Genomic DNA, 16222 nt, shown 5'->3' with positions numbered 1-16222 from the left:
ATTCTCTGAGTATTCCCAGTCTGATCAGATCATCAAATTACTTCAATTAATTTGATGATTTTCAACTTAAAGCTAATGAAAACACAACATCTAAGGTAAAAAAAAAAAACTTTCTAAAGTTTATTTTCAGGAGGTACTTTATGTTTCACTACAAGCTTAATCAGAATGTATTTTCCAGTTTTGTATTTATCTTCTTACTTTTAAAATTTTAATAATTATTCATAAAAAGATCTTTACCACTAACTTTACAAAGTACATCACAGGTTATCACTCTTTTTTAAGTAGTCTTTGTGAATTTTATTTACACGTAATATTCATATTTGTTTTAAAACTACAATCTGATGTGCCGATATGAAAAAATTTAAGTCCTATTGTCCAAGCTTAAACATCTAATGAAATTAAATAAATTTGATGTTTCAATTACATTGAAAAAAAACCCCCAAATGATAACATTTTTTAAAAATGAGTTAATTTGGTACGAGTAATCAAATCAAGTTTATCCAAATAAACAAACTGAGTTTGACCAACTTAATTTGCTAATAAACAAATTCAATTTTTTTTATTTTTTAAGTTGGAGTTCCTTTCTCTCTTTTTATGGAGCTTAAAAACCTTTAAGCTGTTTTCTCTTCATCAAGCCCACATTTCTTAATTAAAATGTTTTTTTATTGGTCTGGTGTAATATTTTCATCTTAAACCTAGTGTTTTCACTACCTGTAGGCAAAAAAATAAAGTATGAAAAACTTCATAATGTGTAATTAATCTGTGTTTCATTTAGTGAATTGTGTTCCTTAAATAAATACATTTTGCAACAACATTCTAAATATAAATGTATCATAAAGGAGGCGTTTCAGTAGGAATCATAAAATTTAAAGAGGAACTAAAGTTCTTTTACTGTTTCGTCAGTGGAGCAACAGTGAAACACACGGGAAGTAAAGACAGAGCAGAGATAGCAGCGTTAGCTGTTTCTTTGTTAGAAAGTGGTTTGAAGACGGATTCGGCGTTTTAGGTAAATACTTGAGTATTTTCTTTCTTTTTTTTTTTTTTTAATCTTCAACCCAGTTTCAATGACAATTTATCAACGAGTGTTTAACTCCGGTTGAAAAATCGTTTTCAGAGTTTAAAGAAATCATCGCCAGGTTCAGGAGGAGATGGATGATCAGCACAGACTGTTGGTTTTCACCCGGACACCCCAGATAATCTTATACCAAATAGGTATGAAACACCTTCACCTTTTAGCAAACTAAATGACTGCTGGAAAAATTAAATACTTAAAGCGATCAACCGTCAAATGAAGCGGAAGCTGGCTTCCGATTGGGAAAATGGCTAACTACTACCTTCATAATCTTTACTCTGCTGTAGTTCAGAAACTAAAATGCACAAATGGAACATTTAGAGCCAAGTGTGAAATGTGTGAAACCGCAGTAAAGAGCTATATTAATGAGTTCATTTAAAGTTTATTGATCCTATCGATCGACTAACGTTCAGAGATGCGGCCATCTTCTGAAAAACCTGACTTTTTCAATTGTATCAAGAGGGTCGACCGTCTTGAGAGGCTATTTTTTTTGTATTATGCTGAATAAAAAACAAACAAAAAAAGCCACATAATTATGTCCTAACTGTCTCTAGCATCGGCTGTATTAAACTCGTGTTTAAATGTGTAACAACTGGCTGAATAAACGGGGGACTCATTGCAGAGCTAGTAGCTTTACGACTGGTGCAGTTTATTCCTGAGCAGCGGTTTTGAAACCAGTAAGTAGCCCACGCCCTTTACCAGTTCACAGTCTCAAAAGATTTCCAGTAAGAAATGGTCATTTCAATCCAATCATCCAGCAGAAACCAGAAGTTTACATATGCCAAATAAAAATGTTTATTTTTTCACTTTCTGAAGTTAAATCAGGCCAAGCTTCTCGTCTTAGTTTTGCTGGAATTAACAAAATTATTTCTGTTTTCTAAATGCCAGAAAATTTAGCAAGAACATATTTTAAAGATTTTTTTGTAACTTTCTTTGAATGAACAAGTTTACATATGTTTGGTCAGGTATAATTGTCTTTTAAGCTGTTTGACTTGGGTCAAACCTTTTGGGTTTCCTTTGACACATTTGAGTAAACTGGAGGGACACCCATAGACGTATTTTAAATACCAGAACTGAAACCCCTTGCCTCCTTTTTTTTGACATATCACAAATATCTGCGCAAATCTCATTCATCCTTAGGAACAACTCACGGATGCTTGAAGGCTCCGCATTCATGAGTTCAAACAAGTATAGACATGATGGAAATGTCCAACCTTCATACCCATCAGGAGGGAGACTTTCATTTGTGTCCCAGACATAAAAATATTTACCTGAGTGAAGTTGGCCCCCCCACCTTCTTCAAATCAGACAAAATTGGTGTCAAACGTTTGTGCTGCAAAAACTTTTGTTTGTGCCACTATCATTTTAAAGATGTAAAGAAAGTTGGGAGGCTGGTTGACCTTTTGACCTTTACACTTTCATTAATATCTTCAAAGCCAAAGCAGCACAAACGAACATTTTTGCTTCACAAACATAGCCGGGTTGATTGACACCCATTTTGTCTGGTTTGAAGAAGCTGGGGGGATGGTTGACCTCTAGAAACATTTCTTTATATCTTTAAAATAATAGCAGCACAAACTAAAATGTTTGCTGCACACAACGTAGCACAAACGTTTGACACCAATTTTGTCTGATTTGAAGAAGGTGGGGGGGCCAACTTCACTCAGGTAAGTTATTTTGGTCTTAAACCGGTGGTATACATACCGTTCTCTGATTGGTTTATCGCTGCCAGCTCATACCGGTACTGTACACTTTACGTCTCTGTCAGGGACAAATTTTGGAATTCAGTGCACACAAAGGCTCACCGGATTATAAGGAGCACTGCCGATTTTTGAGAAAATTTAAGGTTCTTAAGTGCACCTTATAGTGTGGAAAATGCGGTAAATTGGTTCCTGTCCTATCTTCCAGACAGGAGATTTTCTGTGAACAGTGCTGCACAACTGCACAGTGGCGCAGTTGGTAGAGTTGTTGCCTTGCAGCAAGAAGGTTCTGGGTTCGATTCCTGGCCCCGGTCTTTCTGCATGGAGTTTGCATGTTCTCCCTGTGCATGCGTGGGTTTTCTCCGGGCACTCCGGTTTCCTCCCACAGTCCAAAAACATGACTGTCAGGTTAATTGGCCTCTCCAAATTGCCCATAGGTGTGAGTGTGTGTGTGCATGGTTGTGTGTCCTGTGTGTCTCTCTGTTGCCCTGCGACAGACTGGCGACCTGTCCAGGGTGACCCCGCCTTTCGCCCGGAATGTTAGCTGGAGATGGGCACCAGCAAACCCTCCCGACCCCACTGAGGGACAAGTGTGTTAAGAAAATGGCAATCCCCTGTTTGGACATGACGGTGTCCATTTGTGAAAAATCTGGGTGTGATTGTTAATAGATGTTTTAATTTGATAACCATATTAGCACTGTCATGAAAGCCAGTTTCTTTTAGCTGAGGAACCTTGCTAAGATAAAATCTTATCTTCCTCTGCCTGATTTTGAGAGGCTATCTCCACATTCATTACACATTCATTACAGTAATCTAAACGTAATCTAAATCACGTTTAGATTACTATAATTTTTTTGTATTTTGGGTTGGACCTGAGCTCCCTGCAGCGACTGCAGAGCATACATAACTCTGCAGCCCGACTGCTGATGAAAACAAGCAGGTGTGAATCTATTACCCTCATTTTGCACAACTTTCACTGGCTTTTTTTGGGGGTAAAGTTTAAGGATTTATTGATTGTTTTTAGGTGTCTAAGCTCTATGGCACCTTCTTACTTGCAGTCCTACACTCCACCCAGAGCCCTGAGTTCAACTGGTCAGCTTTTATTGTCTGTCCTTAAAGTCAGGCTAAAACCCAGAGGAGACGGAGCGTGTTACCTCTGTGGCAGCAGCCAGACTGCGGATCAATCTCCCTCTCTCTGTTGAGCTTTCTCAATCAGTAGGTCAGTTTAATCTTGGTAAAAAAAAAAACACATCTATTCTCTCTGGCCTTTAAAACCATTTAAAGAAAGAAGGAATATTAGTACCTCACTGATTCAACTTCTTTTTATATTTCTGTAAATTGTAGCTGTCATTTTTTTATTCATATTATTAGTTTTAGGTATTTTCTGCAAATTTTATAATTGTCCTTTTGTTGTTGTTTTTTTCAATGAAATTTCACTTTTATTTTTTGTTATATAATTGCTTTGTAATTTTTGTGAAGCATTTTGGTCAGCTGAGGCTTTTGTAAATGTGCTCTATAAATCATTTTGACTTGACTTTGCTGGAGTTTTCTAAATTTGTCAGTGTTGTTGCCGACACAATGAAAGTGTTAGTTACAATTTAAATGTTACTGTCCTTAATAGTTTTACCTCATATGTGCTTCATATGTTCTTTTTTTATTTTTATTTTTTACCTTTTTTCTAATATATTATTAACAATAATGTTAAAACATTTTTACATTTAAAAATGACCTTCATGTTATAGAAAAGACCCTATTGATACATAAGAAATCTCAGGTTTTAAAAAAATGGTCGCATAACGAATAATCTTTAGTGTATTGAAAAGATCAATCAACTCATTCATTGATAACTTGATTTCTAATAAGTGAAAAGGTGTGTTCTTTATAAACTTTTATTTTGTGTTTTTGCCCAGATCTTTCACGATGCATTGTAGTTAAAGAAGAGGAAGAGGTTCCAGTTGAGTTCACTAACCAGGATGGGAATTCCACTTTGGATCAAGACGAACCAGAACCTCTGGGGATAAAACAGGAGCAAGAGGAACCAGAACATCAACAATTCAAAGAGAATCAACTCTGCATCAGTCAGAATGAAGACCAGCTTGTGCAAAAGCAGGAAACTGATTCTCCTGAAGTTGAGAACCAGGATCAAGAAGAAATTGATTCTGAAACTCAAGGAAAAAATGGAGATGATCAGAAACAACTTGAGAGATGTCAGAAGACCAAACAGCAGAAAGGGACCCTCCCAGGCCACAGTTTGTATTCCTGTGAAATTTGTGATAAAATCTTTTCTGGACAAAAGGGTTTCACGATACACATGAGAAATCACATGCGTGAGAAGACGTATGGATGTACAACCTGTGGAAAACGTTACTATAGCAGAAGTGGTTTAAATCTGCACATGAGAACCCACACAGGGGAAAAACCGTTCACATGTGCAACTTGTGGAAAAAGCTATGGCAGCAGGGTTTCTTTAAATTTTCATATGAGAACTCACACAGGGGAAAGGCGGTTCAAGTGTGGTGTTTGTGGAAAAGATTTCCGTCAGAGTTCAGCTTTACATACTCACATGAGAACGCACTCAGATCAGAAGCCTTATTCATGCACAACCTGTGGAAAAAGGTTTTCCAATAAAAGCGTTTTAAATTCTCACATTATAATTCATACAGGTGAGAAACGTTACTCATGTATTGCTTGCGGAAAACGTTTTAGTCAGAAAAGTCAGTTGCGGTATCACATGATGACTCACACAGGTGAGAAACCTGTTTCATGCATGACTTGTGGAAAAACGTTCACTCATAAAGGTAATTTATCTGAGCACATCAAAACTCACACAGGTGAAAAGCCTTTTTCATGTTCTACTTGCGGGAAATGTTTCAGTCACAAAAGCCTTTTAAGAAATCACATGAGAAGGCACACAGGTGAGAGGCCTTTTTCATGTACCACCTGTGGAAAGACTTACAGTGAGAGAAGTGGTTTAGCTTATCATGTCAAAACTCACACAGCTGAGAGACCCTTCTCCTGTGTGACCTGCAAGGCAAGTTTCCGAAAACAATCCTTTTTAACACATCACATGAAAACTCACACAGTTGAGAAGACTTTCTCATGTGTGACTTGTGGAGAAACTTTCTCTCAGAAATGTGAATTAACTGTTCACAAGAAGACTCATAGGGATGAGGGGCCTTTCTTATGTACGATGTGTGGTAAAGGTTTCCGTGGAAAAAGTAGTTTGAATTACCACATGAAAAATCACTCAGAGGAAAAGCCTTTCTCATGTGTGACCTGTGGAAAAGGGTTTCTTAGGAAGTCTCATTTAATATGTCACATGAGGAGTCACACCGGGGAGAAACCTTTCTCATGCATGACCTGTGGAAAAAGTTTCTCTGTGAAATGTAACTTAACTTTTCACATGAAGACTCATACAAATGAGAAACCTTTCTCATGTGCAATCTGTGGTAAGGGTTACCACAATAAAAGTAGTTTCAATTACCACATGAGAAATCACACAGAGGAAAAGCCATTCCTGTGTGTGACCTGTGGAAAGGGATTTGTTCATAATTCTCATTTAATTTTGCACATGAGGAGTCACACAGGGGAGAAGCCTTTCACATGCACAATATGTGAGAAAAGCTATGCCATAAAAAGCAGGTTAACTGTTCATATGAAGACACATACAGGTTAGGCGCTTCTGCATGTTTTGTTAAGAAGCTTTTGAGCAGAAATGTCCTTTACTACATCACTGAATACCCAAATATGAGACAGCGATGTGAACTTGAAATAGCAAGTTAGTAAATTTTTGTTTAGAAAGAGGAGTAAATTCATGAAGACTCGTACAGATGAGAAGCTTGTATAATTCTCATAATGCTTTCAAATAGGTTTAGCTGACATAGTTTATGAAATTCATCATTTTTGGGAGTTGTACTTTAACATTTAAAATGGTTATTTTTTCAGTGAGATTGTCAGTGTCTTCATAAGATTTTGTTAAAATTGTTTTGAATGCATTTAATTTTTTTTAAGAACAATGGTTTTCAGTTTTTTTACATTCAGACTGCAGTGTATTTTTTTAACTTAGACTTTTGTTACAGCTGCATATGTGAAATAGAATCACTCATAACTATGTGCATATGCATTCGAATACACATACAAATATGTGAAAATAAGTAAAGACAAAGGTTTGAGTTGTTCATTTGTTATACTTTGGGTTTTTTTCAAATATTTTGTGATTTTTATTAGTGGATACATGTTCAAATGTACAGACTGATGGGCTACGCATGATTTGCCTTTACTTGGATTAATATTTTCTGAAATTGAATCTAGATAACGCAAATACATTTACTAAGTACTGACTTGACTGGAGTCAATATGAAATTATGTTTTATATTTCAGTAATTTTGTAGAAAACTGTTTTCTTTGACATTCAATTTTTTTTTTTTTTTCAAAAAATCCAAATTTAGTCATTTGTAAGGCAATGAAAGAGTAAAACATCCAAGGGGTTGAAATACTTTTTGTAGGCAATGTATGGACCACAAATGATTTGCATGTATGTACTTCTCCTGTAATATTACAAAGCTGTCACAAGCCGCCATGTTGGTAGGCAACATTAACTTTAAATACTGTTTTACTAACTAAAACAGTCACATTCAATAAATGAGAATATATGTTCCCATAAAGCTTTTTTGTCAGATTACAATTACCTTTTGATTAAAAAAGAAAACCTTTAAGATGTACTAAACTGGCTTCACTAGCCTTGCAAAGTGTTTTTTTTTTCTAGCTCTGACGTAATCTGAATTCTTAATTCTGACATAACAAAAATGGCTTAAAAATATTAGACTGTCTACATATTTAAGTTAGTAAATTAAGTCACTGAATATTTAAATATTCTTCGTAGCTCACTGCATGGTGAAAGATGATTCAGGATTAGAAAATTCAAAGCGGAATAAGTCATTTAAATTTTTTCCCATGTAGCCACAGTGAGATAAAAACAGCACAGGTAGCAGCGTTCCTTTTCCCTTTTTAGAAGGAAGGTTAAACAGATTTTATGTTTTAAGTAAATTGTTGAGTCTGAAAAAAAAGTCTTCAGTCCTGCCTCAGACACAGTTGATTATCCTGTTTGTTGATTAACAGTTGTTAACCTCTAACAATTTATAAGTCAATCTGGACAAAAATTGGAGTAGTGCATGGATTGGTTAAAATTGAACAGTTTTAATGTTAATGAAATCAAGCTAATCAGATTTTTTAAAATACACTTGGTATTTATTGTTTAAGGTAGAAAGTGGGAAAAAAAATAAATGTTGGATAGAATGTTTTGACTACAAAAATATCTTACATTTTTTATAAATATGCTAATTTATTAGTGTTGAATTGTACTGTGAAAATATTTGCTATGTAGTTATATTTTTGGATTAACTGGTTTAAATGGGTGGAAATCTGTTTGATTATTTCACAATGTATTTATCTTGTTAATTTCAGAATATATTAGATGTTTTTATTTATTTTGAGATTTTTCACCAAAATAGTTGAATCACTACAACAACCATCCAAGCATAAATAAAGCTGGATCAACTATAATTAATGCTCTTTATTGAGTGAAATCCAGTTTAAAACTTCATCGCAGAGCCCATCGCTTTCAAGTGGGGAATTGCACAGGAAAGCAAACCTAACAAAACTTGACAGTGAAAAACCGCAGTAAAGACTGGAGGGACATTAAGAGTTTGTTGGGTGGATCAAACGTGACCACGAAGGGACAAGTCAAGATTGTTCTTTTGCCCTGCTGCTAAAATCAAAATGGCTGTTTTAGCAGTGTTGGACCAGCTGAAAAAGACAAGGCAGCATCAATTCTCCCATTTAGCCAATGTGCTACGAATGCACACAGTGATGTATGGGTGTAGCAAGTTATTATTATATTAATATTATTAATATTGTTATAATTGACAACCAGACAAAGCGCAGCCCAAAGACCCCTTATGATGAGTAATAACTTTGGATCTGGCGTTCCCTCGCCCGGACACGGATCACCGGGGCCCCACTCTGGAGCCAGGCCTGGAGGTGGGGCATGATGGCAAGCGTCTGGTGGCCGGGCTTTTACCCACATAGCCCGGCCGGGCTCAGCCCGAGCACAAGAGCAATTTATTTTTTTTCTTTTTATCCATAAAATCATGATTTCTACATACATTATCAAATATATATATTATTGTAAAAACAAATCACTTCATTGTGAAATAGTGTTTTTTTATATTATAATCACATAAAAATTATTACAAAAAAAAAAATAAATAAATCAGCTCCACTGAGGGGCCCCTTAGTGCTGTTTTACCTACAGGAGTAGAACATTCAAGAAATAAAAAACATTTACCAAGATTGTTTGGATATCTCTAAAAACGATGTCAGAATTAGCCATCAGAGTTTCATCTTTTAAATTGAAAAAACAAAAAAGAAAAGAAATCTCTGATCAGGGATATTTAACCATCAGGGTGTGTTCCCCCACTTTAACAGAGGGGAAATGGCATCTGATAATACTGAACGTTAAAATGCATTCCCCTGGTTTTAGGGAATGTAGTACTATAATGTTGAAACATGGTGAGCAACATAAATATATAGAAACATGAATACTTGACTGAAATGTTAACAGAATTGCTCGCCGATACATGTTAAACCCAAGATATTTCTCCCATTGTAGTTTTATTTAATATATTTTATATAATTTATACTTTTGTGTTCCCATTTCTAAGTCAGTCTCTGCTATGCCCTAGATTTGCACTATTGTAAATTGCCATACTTTTTCTGCATGCATCGCTTAAAATAAGAAAAAGTCTCCAAAAGTAAATAGAATTAAATTTAAATTAGATTTAGTTGATTTTATTTAGAAATAATTCGAAAAGTAAAATTTACCAGATTATCTGTTATCTGAAATGAACGCAGTTATCAAATGGTATGTAATCCTTGAGTGACAGTCTGATCCACTCTCTACCAGTTGGTGGCGTTTTCGTTGTTTGCCAACCGCCAAGAAAAAAAAAAACTCATTGAAGAAACCGTTGAAGAGAAAGACGGACAGTACATGGTCGGTTTTGTTTACTGTGCGAATGTTTAAAAATGTCTTCGGTCCAGCTTAACGCAGTTTATGAACAAGTGGTTAACTACTGCTGCTGAAACATTCACAGAGTTTAAAGAAATAACCGTCAAGTCGGAGGAAGAGATGGACGATCAGCGCAGACTGCTGGATTTCTCCCGGACTCCCCAGATAATCTTACACCGGATAGGTAGGAAACACCAGCGTTTGGACCCGTTCAGTACCGCTGGCAACGATTGTTCTCAGACATATTTTCTAACTTCGGAATCTATAAATGTTGTTTTGGCATTTTGAGTCCTGGTTAAAGTTTTAAAATAAAATAATGGGTTGTCTACTCCAAGTTATATCAGTTTCAGCTAGCTAGTGTGAATGGTCACATGACCAGGCCTCTTTACTTTTTGCCTGTACAAGAGCAAGTCAGTAAAATACTTTAATAATCAACTGTAAGTAAAATATCTTGTACATATGTTCTTTACAGGTCTTCTACTGAAGATATATAATGATAATTGTATCCCCGCATGCATCCGTTATTCATAAGAGTAAACATAATCATGGCAACCAACTCCGCGGTGGAGTTAGCCGTGCCCGCCCTGGACTGGAAGCTTTCTTTCTTTCTCTCTTTCTCTCTCTCTCTTTCTCTCTCCTTCTTTCTTTCTTTGCCTCGTAGTGGCCGAATTTCTATTATTTTAGGGACCCCCGAACTTCCCGTGTCTGTGCCCACTGTCCCTCCCCCGCAGTTCTTTCAGCCGTTATAACTTTTAAACCGTTACCATGTTTTTTTCCGAGCCGCCTTTAAACTCAACACGAGCGCGAAGAAGTTCCCGCCGTTTTTACACCTGTGCGGAACCGACCGAGGCCTGCTACTGCTGTGTAGAGGCTGATGTGGGTTAAAATCATGGCAACAGACCACCAAAGGCAAAGAACTTCTAACTGTTATTTTTATTTTTTTTCAAATAAAAATAAATAAGTTGACTAATGCTTTCTGATGCAGATAAAGTTAGCTAAACAATGACTAGTCATTGACTGACCTTAAACTTGTTATCAAGAATAAGGTAGTAAGTTATTATCTATGTTCAGGGGCAGTACTGGTTAATTGTCTGAGGGAGGCTGGGAAGTCATAGAAGTAGTTTTACTGCAGTATACCTTTTACTTGATATAAACTTATAATTACTTGTAAACTAGTTCATGAACTTATGAACTGTGTCAGTTTATGAGTTCTTAGAATGTGCTTATCAAGTCATTACTAAATTTTAAGATTAATCTAAGAAATGTCCTTATATTCCATAAAATCTCTGATTTTCTTTTCTAGCAAATTTTAAAATTTTGGAGTTTTTTTTTTTCTAGAAAAATTCAGACTGTTTTTGGGTGGAAATGTACTGTGTCTACATCACATGTGTCAAACTCAAGGCCCCGGGACCAGATCTGGCCCACCGTAGCTTTTTATGTGGCCCTCTAGTCTGTAATGTGGCATTTAATCTTTATGTCTAAAAAAATCCTGCAGTCTGCGCTGACCATCCATCTAAAATGGTTCTGAAGACACTTACAATCATGCCTCGTTATTGTAGGTTATGCATGCGATTATTTAAAAAAAATGTTTGTATGTATAAATAGGTTAGATTAGTTTAGATTAGTTTATATGAGTTTATGTAGTTTCCCACTGGCAACAATAAATCCACAAAGCACTTTGAAATGCCTTGCTGCTGAAATGTGCTATACAAATAAAATTTGATTGATTAAATGCAGAATATAAAACCAACATTTCACTACCATAACCACATTAAAATGTAATAATTCCTAAATAATAGGAATAAATACAACTCCGCGGTATTTCATTGTAATTTAAAGAAATTACAATTAAAAATTTGGGATTAAATGGGTTACTGTCTGAATGTCTTCTCTCATTTACTTCATATATAAAGTTAACAATTCCTCTTTTTTTCTGTTTTCTTCTCTAGATTGCCAACAACATAACATTTGTAAGGAAGAGCTATGCAAGCAGGAGAGGAGATCCACTCTGGACCAGGCGGAGTTAGAACCTCTGCAGGTGAAACAAGAACAGGAAGAACCAGAAAATCAGCAGATAAAAGTGGAAGAAGTTTACTCCAGTCAGGGTGAAGAACAGGTTCAGTTAAATCAGGAGACTGATACCTGCATGGTGGTTCCTGTTGATGAACAAACAAACCAAACTGAATCAGAACCAAACAGGAACCAAGTCATCTTCCAGGAAGCTGCTGAAGCTGAGAACCAAAATCAGGAAAGAAGAAAACTTTTCTCATGTGTCACCTGTGAAAAATGTTTCACGGCCATATCTACTCTCAATCGTCATATTAGAACTCACACGGGTGAAAAGCCGTTTTCATGTGTGAACTGTGGAAAAAGTTTCAGTCAAAAACAGCATTTAACTCAGCACGTGATGATTCACGCTGTTGAAAAGCCATTTTCATGTGTGAACTGTGGAAAAGGTTTTAATCAAAAACAGCATTTAACTCGGCACATGACGATTCACACTGGTGAAAAGCCATTTTCATGTGTGAACTGTGGAAAAAGTTTTAGTCGTAAACAGGATTTAACTCAGCACATGATGACTCACACTGATGAAAAGCCGTTTTCATGTGGGAACTGTGGAAAAAGGTTTAGTCACAAACATGTTTTAACTAGGCACATGATGATTCACACTGGTGAAAAGCCGTTTTCATGTGTGAACTGTGGAAAAAGTTTCAGTCAAAAACAGCATTTAACTCAGCACATGATGATTCACGCTGTTGAAAAGCCATTTTCATGTGTGAACTGTGGAAAAGGTTTTAATCAAAAACAGCATTTAACTCGGCACATGACGATTCACACTGGTGAAAAGCCATTTTCATGTGTGAACTGTGGAAAAAGTTTTAGTCGTAAACAGGATTTAACTCAGCACATGATGACTCACACTGATGAAAAGCCGTTTTCATGTGGGAACTGTGGAAAAAGGTTTAGTCACAAACATGTTTTAACTAGGCACATGACGATTCACACTGGTGAAAAGCCGTTTTCATGTGGGAACTGTGGAAAAAGTTTTAGTCAAAAACATGTTTTAACTCAGCACATGATGACTCACACTGGTGAAAAGCCGTTTTCATGTGTGAACTGTGGAAAAAGTTTTAGTCGTAAACAGGATTCAACTCGGCACATGATGATTCACACTGGTGAAAAGCCATTTTCCTGTGTGAACTGTGGAAAAAGTTTTAGTCGTAAACAGGATTTAACTCAGCACATGATGATTCACACTGATAAAAAGCCGTTTTCATGTGGGAACTGTGGAAAAGGTTTTAGTCAAAAACAGAATTTAACTCAGCACATGATGATTCACACTGGTGAAATGCCGTTTTCATGTGTGAACTGTGGAAAAAGTTTTAGTCTTAATTGGCTTTTAACTCGTCACATGATGATTCACACTGGTGAAAAGCCGTTTTCATGTGTCAACTGTGGAAAAAGATTTATTAAAAAAACGGATTTAACTCGGCACATGATGATTCACACTGGTGAAAAGCCGTTTTCATGTGGGAACTGTGGAAAAAGTTTTAGTCAAAAACATGTTTTAACTCAGCACATGATGATTCACACTGGTGAAAAGCCGTTTTCATGTGGGAACTGTGGAAAAAGTTTTAGTCACAAACATGTTTTAACTGGGCACATGATGATTCACACTGGTGAAAAACCGTTTTCATGTGTGAACTGTGGAAAAAGTTTCAGTCGAAAACAGCATTTAACTCAGCACTTGATGATTCACACTGGTGAAAAGCCGTTTTCATGTGGGAGCTGTGGAAAAAGTTTTAGTCACAAACATGTTTTAACTGGGCACATGATGATTCACACTGGTGTAAAACCGTTTTCATGTGTGAACTGTGGAAAAAGTTTCAGTCGAAAACAGCATTTAACTCAGCACTTGATGATTCACACTGGTGAAAAGCCGTTTTCATGTGGGAGCTGTGGAAAAAGTTTTAGTCACAAACATGTTTTAACTGGGCACATGATGATTCACTCTGGTGAAAAGCCGTTTTCATGTGGGAACTGTGGAAAAAGTTTTCGTAACAAAGTTAGTTTAACTCGGCACATGATGATTCACACTGGTGAAAAGCCGTAGAACTATTTTCCATAAATGTCCTGTGTTGAGGTTCATTATAAAAGTCATTTAGATGAAAACTGGAGTTTTACACTGGAAGGCTTTCTTGTCTATAAAGTGGGAAAATGGTTTAATTTTCTAATTTGTTAACTGTGATCATTTGGTTCTTGACATTTGGATACTTAGAGATGTACAATATGAACTTAAAGGATTGATTTGTATTATTCTGAATTGAGATAACCAGTGGGGTGAAGGAGATTTAATACAATTTTAATCCAAAATAAAGTGTGCTGTTGCAAAAAATAACAGCATCAGTTATTTGTTTCAAATTATATTAACCAGTCTATGAGCAGACATATTTTACACTAACTGCCGTAAAAAGAAACTCATTTGACTAACAGTGTACCAAAAGTTTTAACAGGCACTTTCACAAATCTTGTTTAGTCAAACTTAAAATTGACATTCAGAATTTTAACAATTGTTTTAGCAACAAAAACATCTGTAAAGTCTGTAATACACAGAATTTTCCATTTGTGTAAAGCAAGAGGGGGAGGACTAGATCCACATGTCTGACATGAGCAAGAGGACTCTGGGATTTACTGAGGCAACTTTCTTCTTCTTAGAGCTTATCTTGGTGCCTCTCTCTGGATTTATGGAAAACAAACACCTTTATGAAAAAAAGAGAGACAAATATTGGGAAAATTAACAACTTAAGATGGGATATGAAATGTATAACTACAAATAGAATCCTTAAAAACAAAAGCGCTACCGTTGGAGGAACTCCAGCATCGATCGTAGTTCCACAGGACGACGTCTGTTAAAGCAAGAATAACTGCCAAACATCAGGAAGATGGAAGAGGCGAAGGAGGTGATGCGGTCGTTGACAATCCTCTCGTCGATGCTCAGCATGAATGTTTGAGCAGTGAAGCAGGAGGAACCTGAGCATAATAAGAAAAAATAATAATTCAAACTTTTATTAACAAGGGCTTCAATGTCAGCTATATATACCAATAAAGATACATGGAACAAACTGGAGGATGGTTCTTGCCCACATTATCAGTAAACACATGTAAAAAATGCTTGATAATGTAATTAATATACCAAACAAGAAAAATACGACATAAAAAACAAATTGGAAATGAAATGGAAAGTTAAATAATTGTGATAATTAATCTATTAATCCATATCTAATAAAATAAGTTGGTAAAGTCTGGATGCTGTACTTGGCACAATAATTTATCAAGTCATTTATTTATTTATTTCTATTTTTACTACTAATGTAGGTAGTATCCAATTTCAATAGTAACATACGTCAGAGGATGAAACATCTTCCTGGCTGAGCTTCTCAGGTTGTGTTAGTCAATGTTTCAGTACCGTATGAATGTGAGTGTGACCGGTTTTATCTAGTACTCTGGGCTAGATAAAACATTATACAAATGCAGACCATAATCATTTTGGGAAACAATATAACAAAACAAGCCAAGTACTAGAACTTTGCAGTTACACAGAAAAATGCAGTTAAATTTTGCTCTATTACCACAAACAATAACGAAGGGTGTTGGTGGCACGTTCTCCATCTGAACATCCTCTGCCAGGCTGTTTGAGCTATCTTTATAGCTCAGAAATTAAAACCGAGCTATTGGACGTATGGAAATTTCGAGCAGGCATACAACGCTGGGGGCAAAAAGACTAATCTTTTACATGTCATCCATAGCAGCGTTAACTCAGTGAAACTTAGAAATGTAGGTTTTAATTTCGTGATATGATCCACAGCAAAGGGAGCGAGAAAGCACTTGCTATAGCAACTGACAACAATGCCACTTAATATTTTAGGATTTAACACAAAAAAACTAGATTAGCTACTGCTTCTACTTTACTGAATTACTTAGACATACAAACTGTAGCCCACAAAACACACATTTCATTAAAAAACTGAACAAACACAAATGATTTCTGTCTTACCTTTACGTATCAATGAAATCCATGCACCGCTAATTCTGCACAAAAATATCCGTTCATCCAAAGCCAAGTTTATCCTCGGCATGTCTTTTTTACTACGTTTAAATATCGTCAAACTGTCTCGAAGTAAAACTTTCAGCTCCGGTGTTGGTCTTTCTTTAGTTATCATCTCCTGCTTCAATTGAAAATCCACTTTAGAAAATTGTTTAAGTGTAGAAATGTAGTCTTTCGTGTTGACGTCGGGAGAGAGAAGAAAACAAATATATCGCTGTACTTATTTACTCTATGGCTAGCTCGCTGTGTCTTACTCTGCAGTTGTGCAGTCACAATAT

At 36.0% G+C, this 16222-nt stretch overlaps 2 protein-coding genes across 2 annotated transcripts; both read left to right on the top strand.

Annotated features, from left to right (window-relative positions):
• Positions 1-848: 848 nt before the first annotated feature.
• Positions 849-8334, top strand: LOC103472588 (uncharacterized). Its single transcript, XM_008422342.3, has 3 exons — positions 849-1006; positions 1115-1212; positions 4683-8334. Exons 2-3 carry the CDS (start codon positions 1149-1151, stop codon positions 6446-6448), a joined length of 1830 nt encoding a protein of 609 aa, XP_008420564.1. The 5' UTR covers positions 849-1006; positions 1115-1148; the 3' UTR covers positions 6449-8334.
• Positions 8335-9041: 707 nt separating this feature from the next.
• Positions 9042-14237, top strand: LOC145553659 (uncharacterized). The gene is made up of 3 exons (XM_081612463.1): positions 9042-9823; positions 9924-10022; positions 11788-14237. Exons 2-3 carry the CDS (start codon positions 9959-9961, stop codon positions 13950-13952), a joined length of 2229 nt encoding a protein of 742 aa, XP_081468589.1. The 5' UTR covers positions 9042-9823; positions 9924-9958; the 3' UTR covers positions 13953-14237.
• Positions 14238-16222: the final 1985 nt, after the last annotated feature.

The sequence above is a fragment of the Poecilia reticulata genome, chromosome 11, assembly GCF_904066995.2.
Source record: "Poecilia reticulata chromosome 11, P_reticulata-male-v2, whole genome shotgun sequence".
NCBI lineage: Eukaryota > Metazoa > Chordata > Actinopteri > Cyprinodontiformes > Poeciliidae > Poecilia > Poecilia reticulata.
The sequence above is the reverse complement of the archived record's forward strand: the minus strand, read 5'-3'. Positions and strand labels throughout refer to the sequence as shown.

Excerpts from the sequence above, each read along its gene's own strand:
- LOC145553659 (XM_081612463.1), top strand. The coding sequence starts at position 9,959 with ATGGACGATCAGCGCAGACTGCTGGATTTCTCCCGGACTCCCCAGATA. Across the intron at positions 10,023-11,787 it reads GATAATCTTACACCGGATAG|ATTGCCAACAACATAACATT; the intron begins GTAGGAAACACC and ends TTTCTTCTCTAG.
- LOC103472588 (XM_008422342.3), top strand. The coding sequence starts at position 1,149 with ATGGATGATCAGCACAGACTGTTGGTTTTCACCCGGACACCCCAGATA. Across the intron at positions 1,213-4,682 it reads GATAATCTTATACCAAATAG|ATCTTTCACGATGCATTGTA; the intron begins GTATGAAACACC and ends GTTTTTGCCCAG.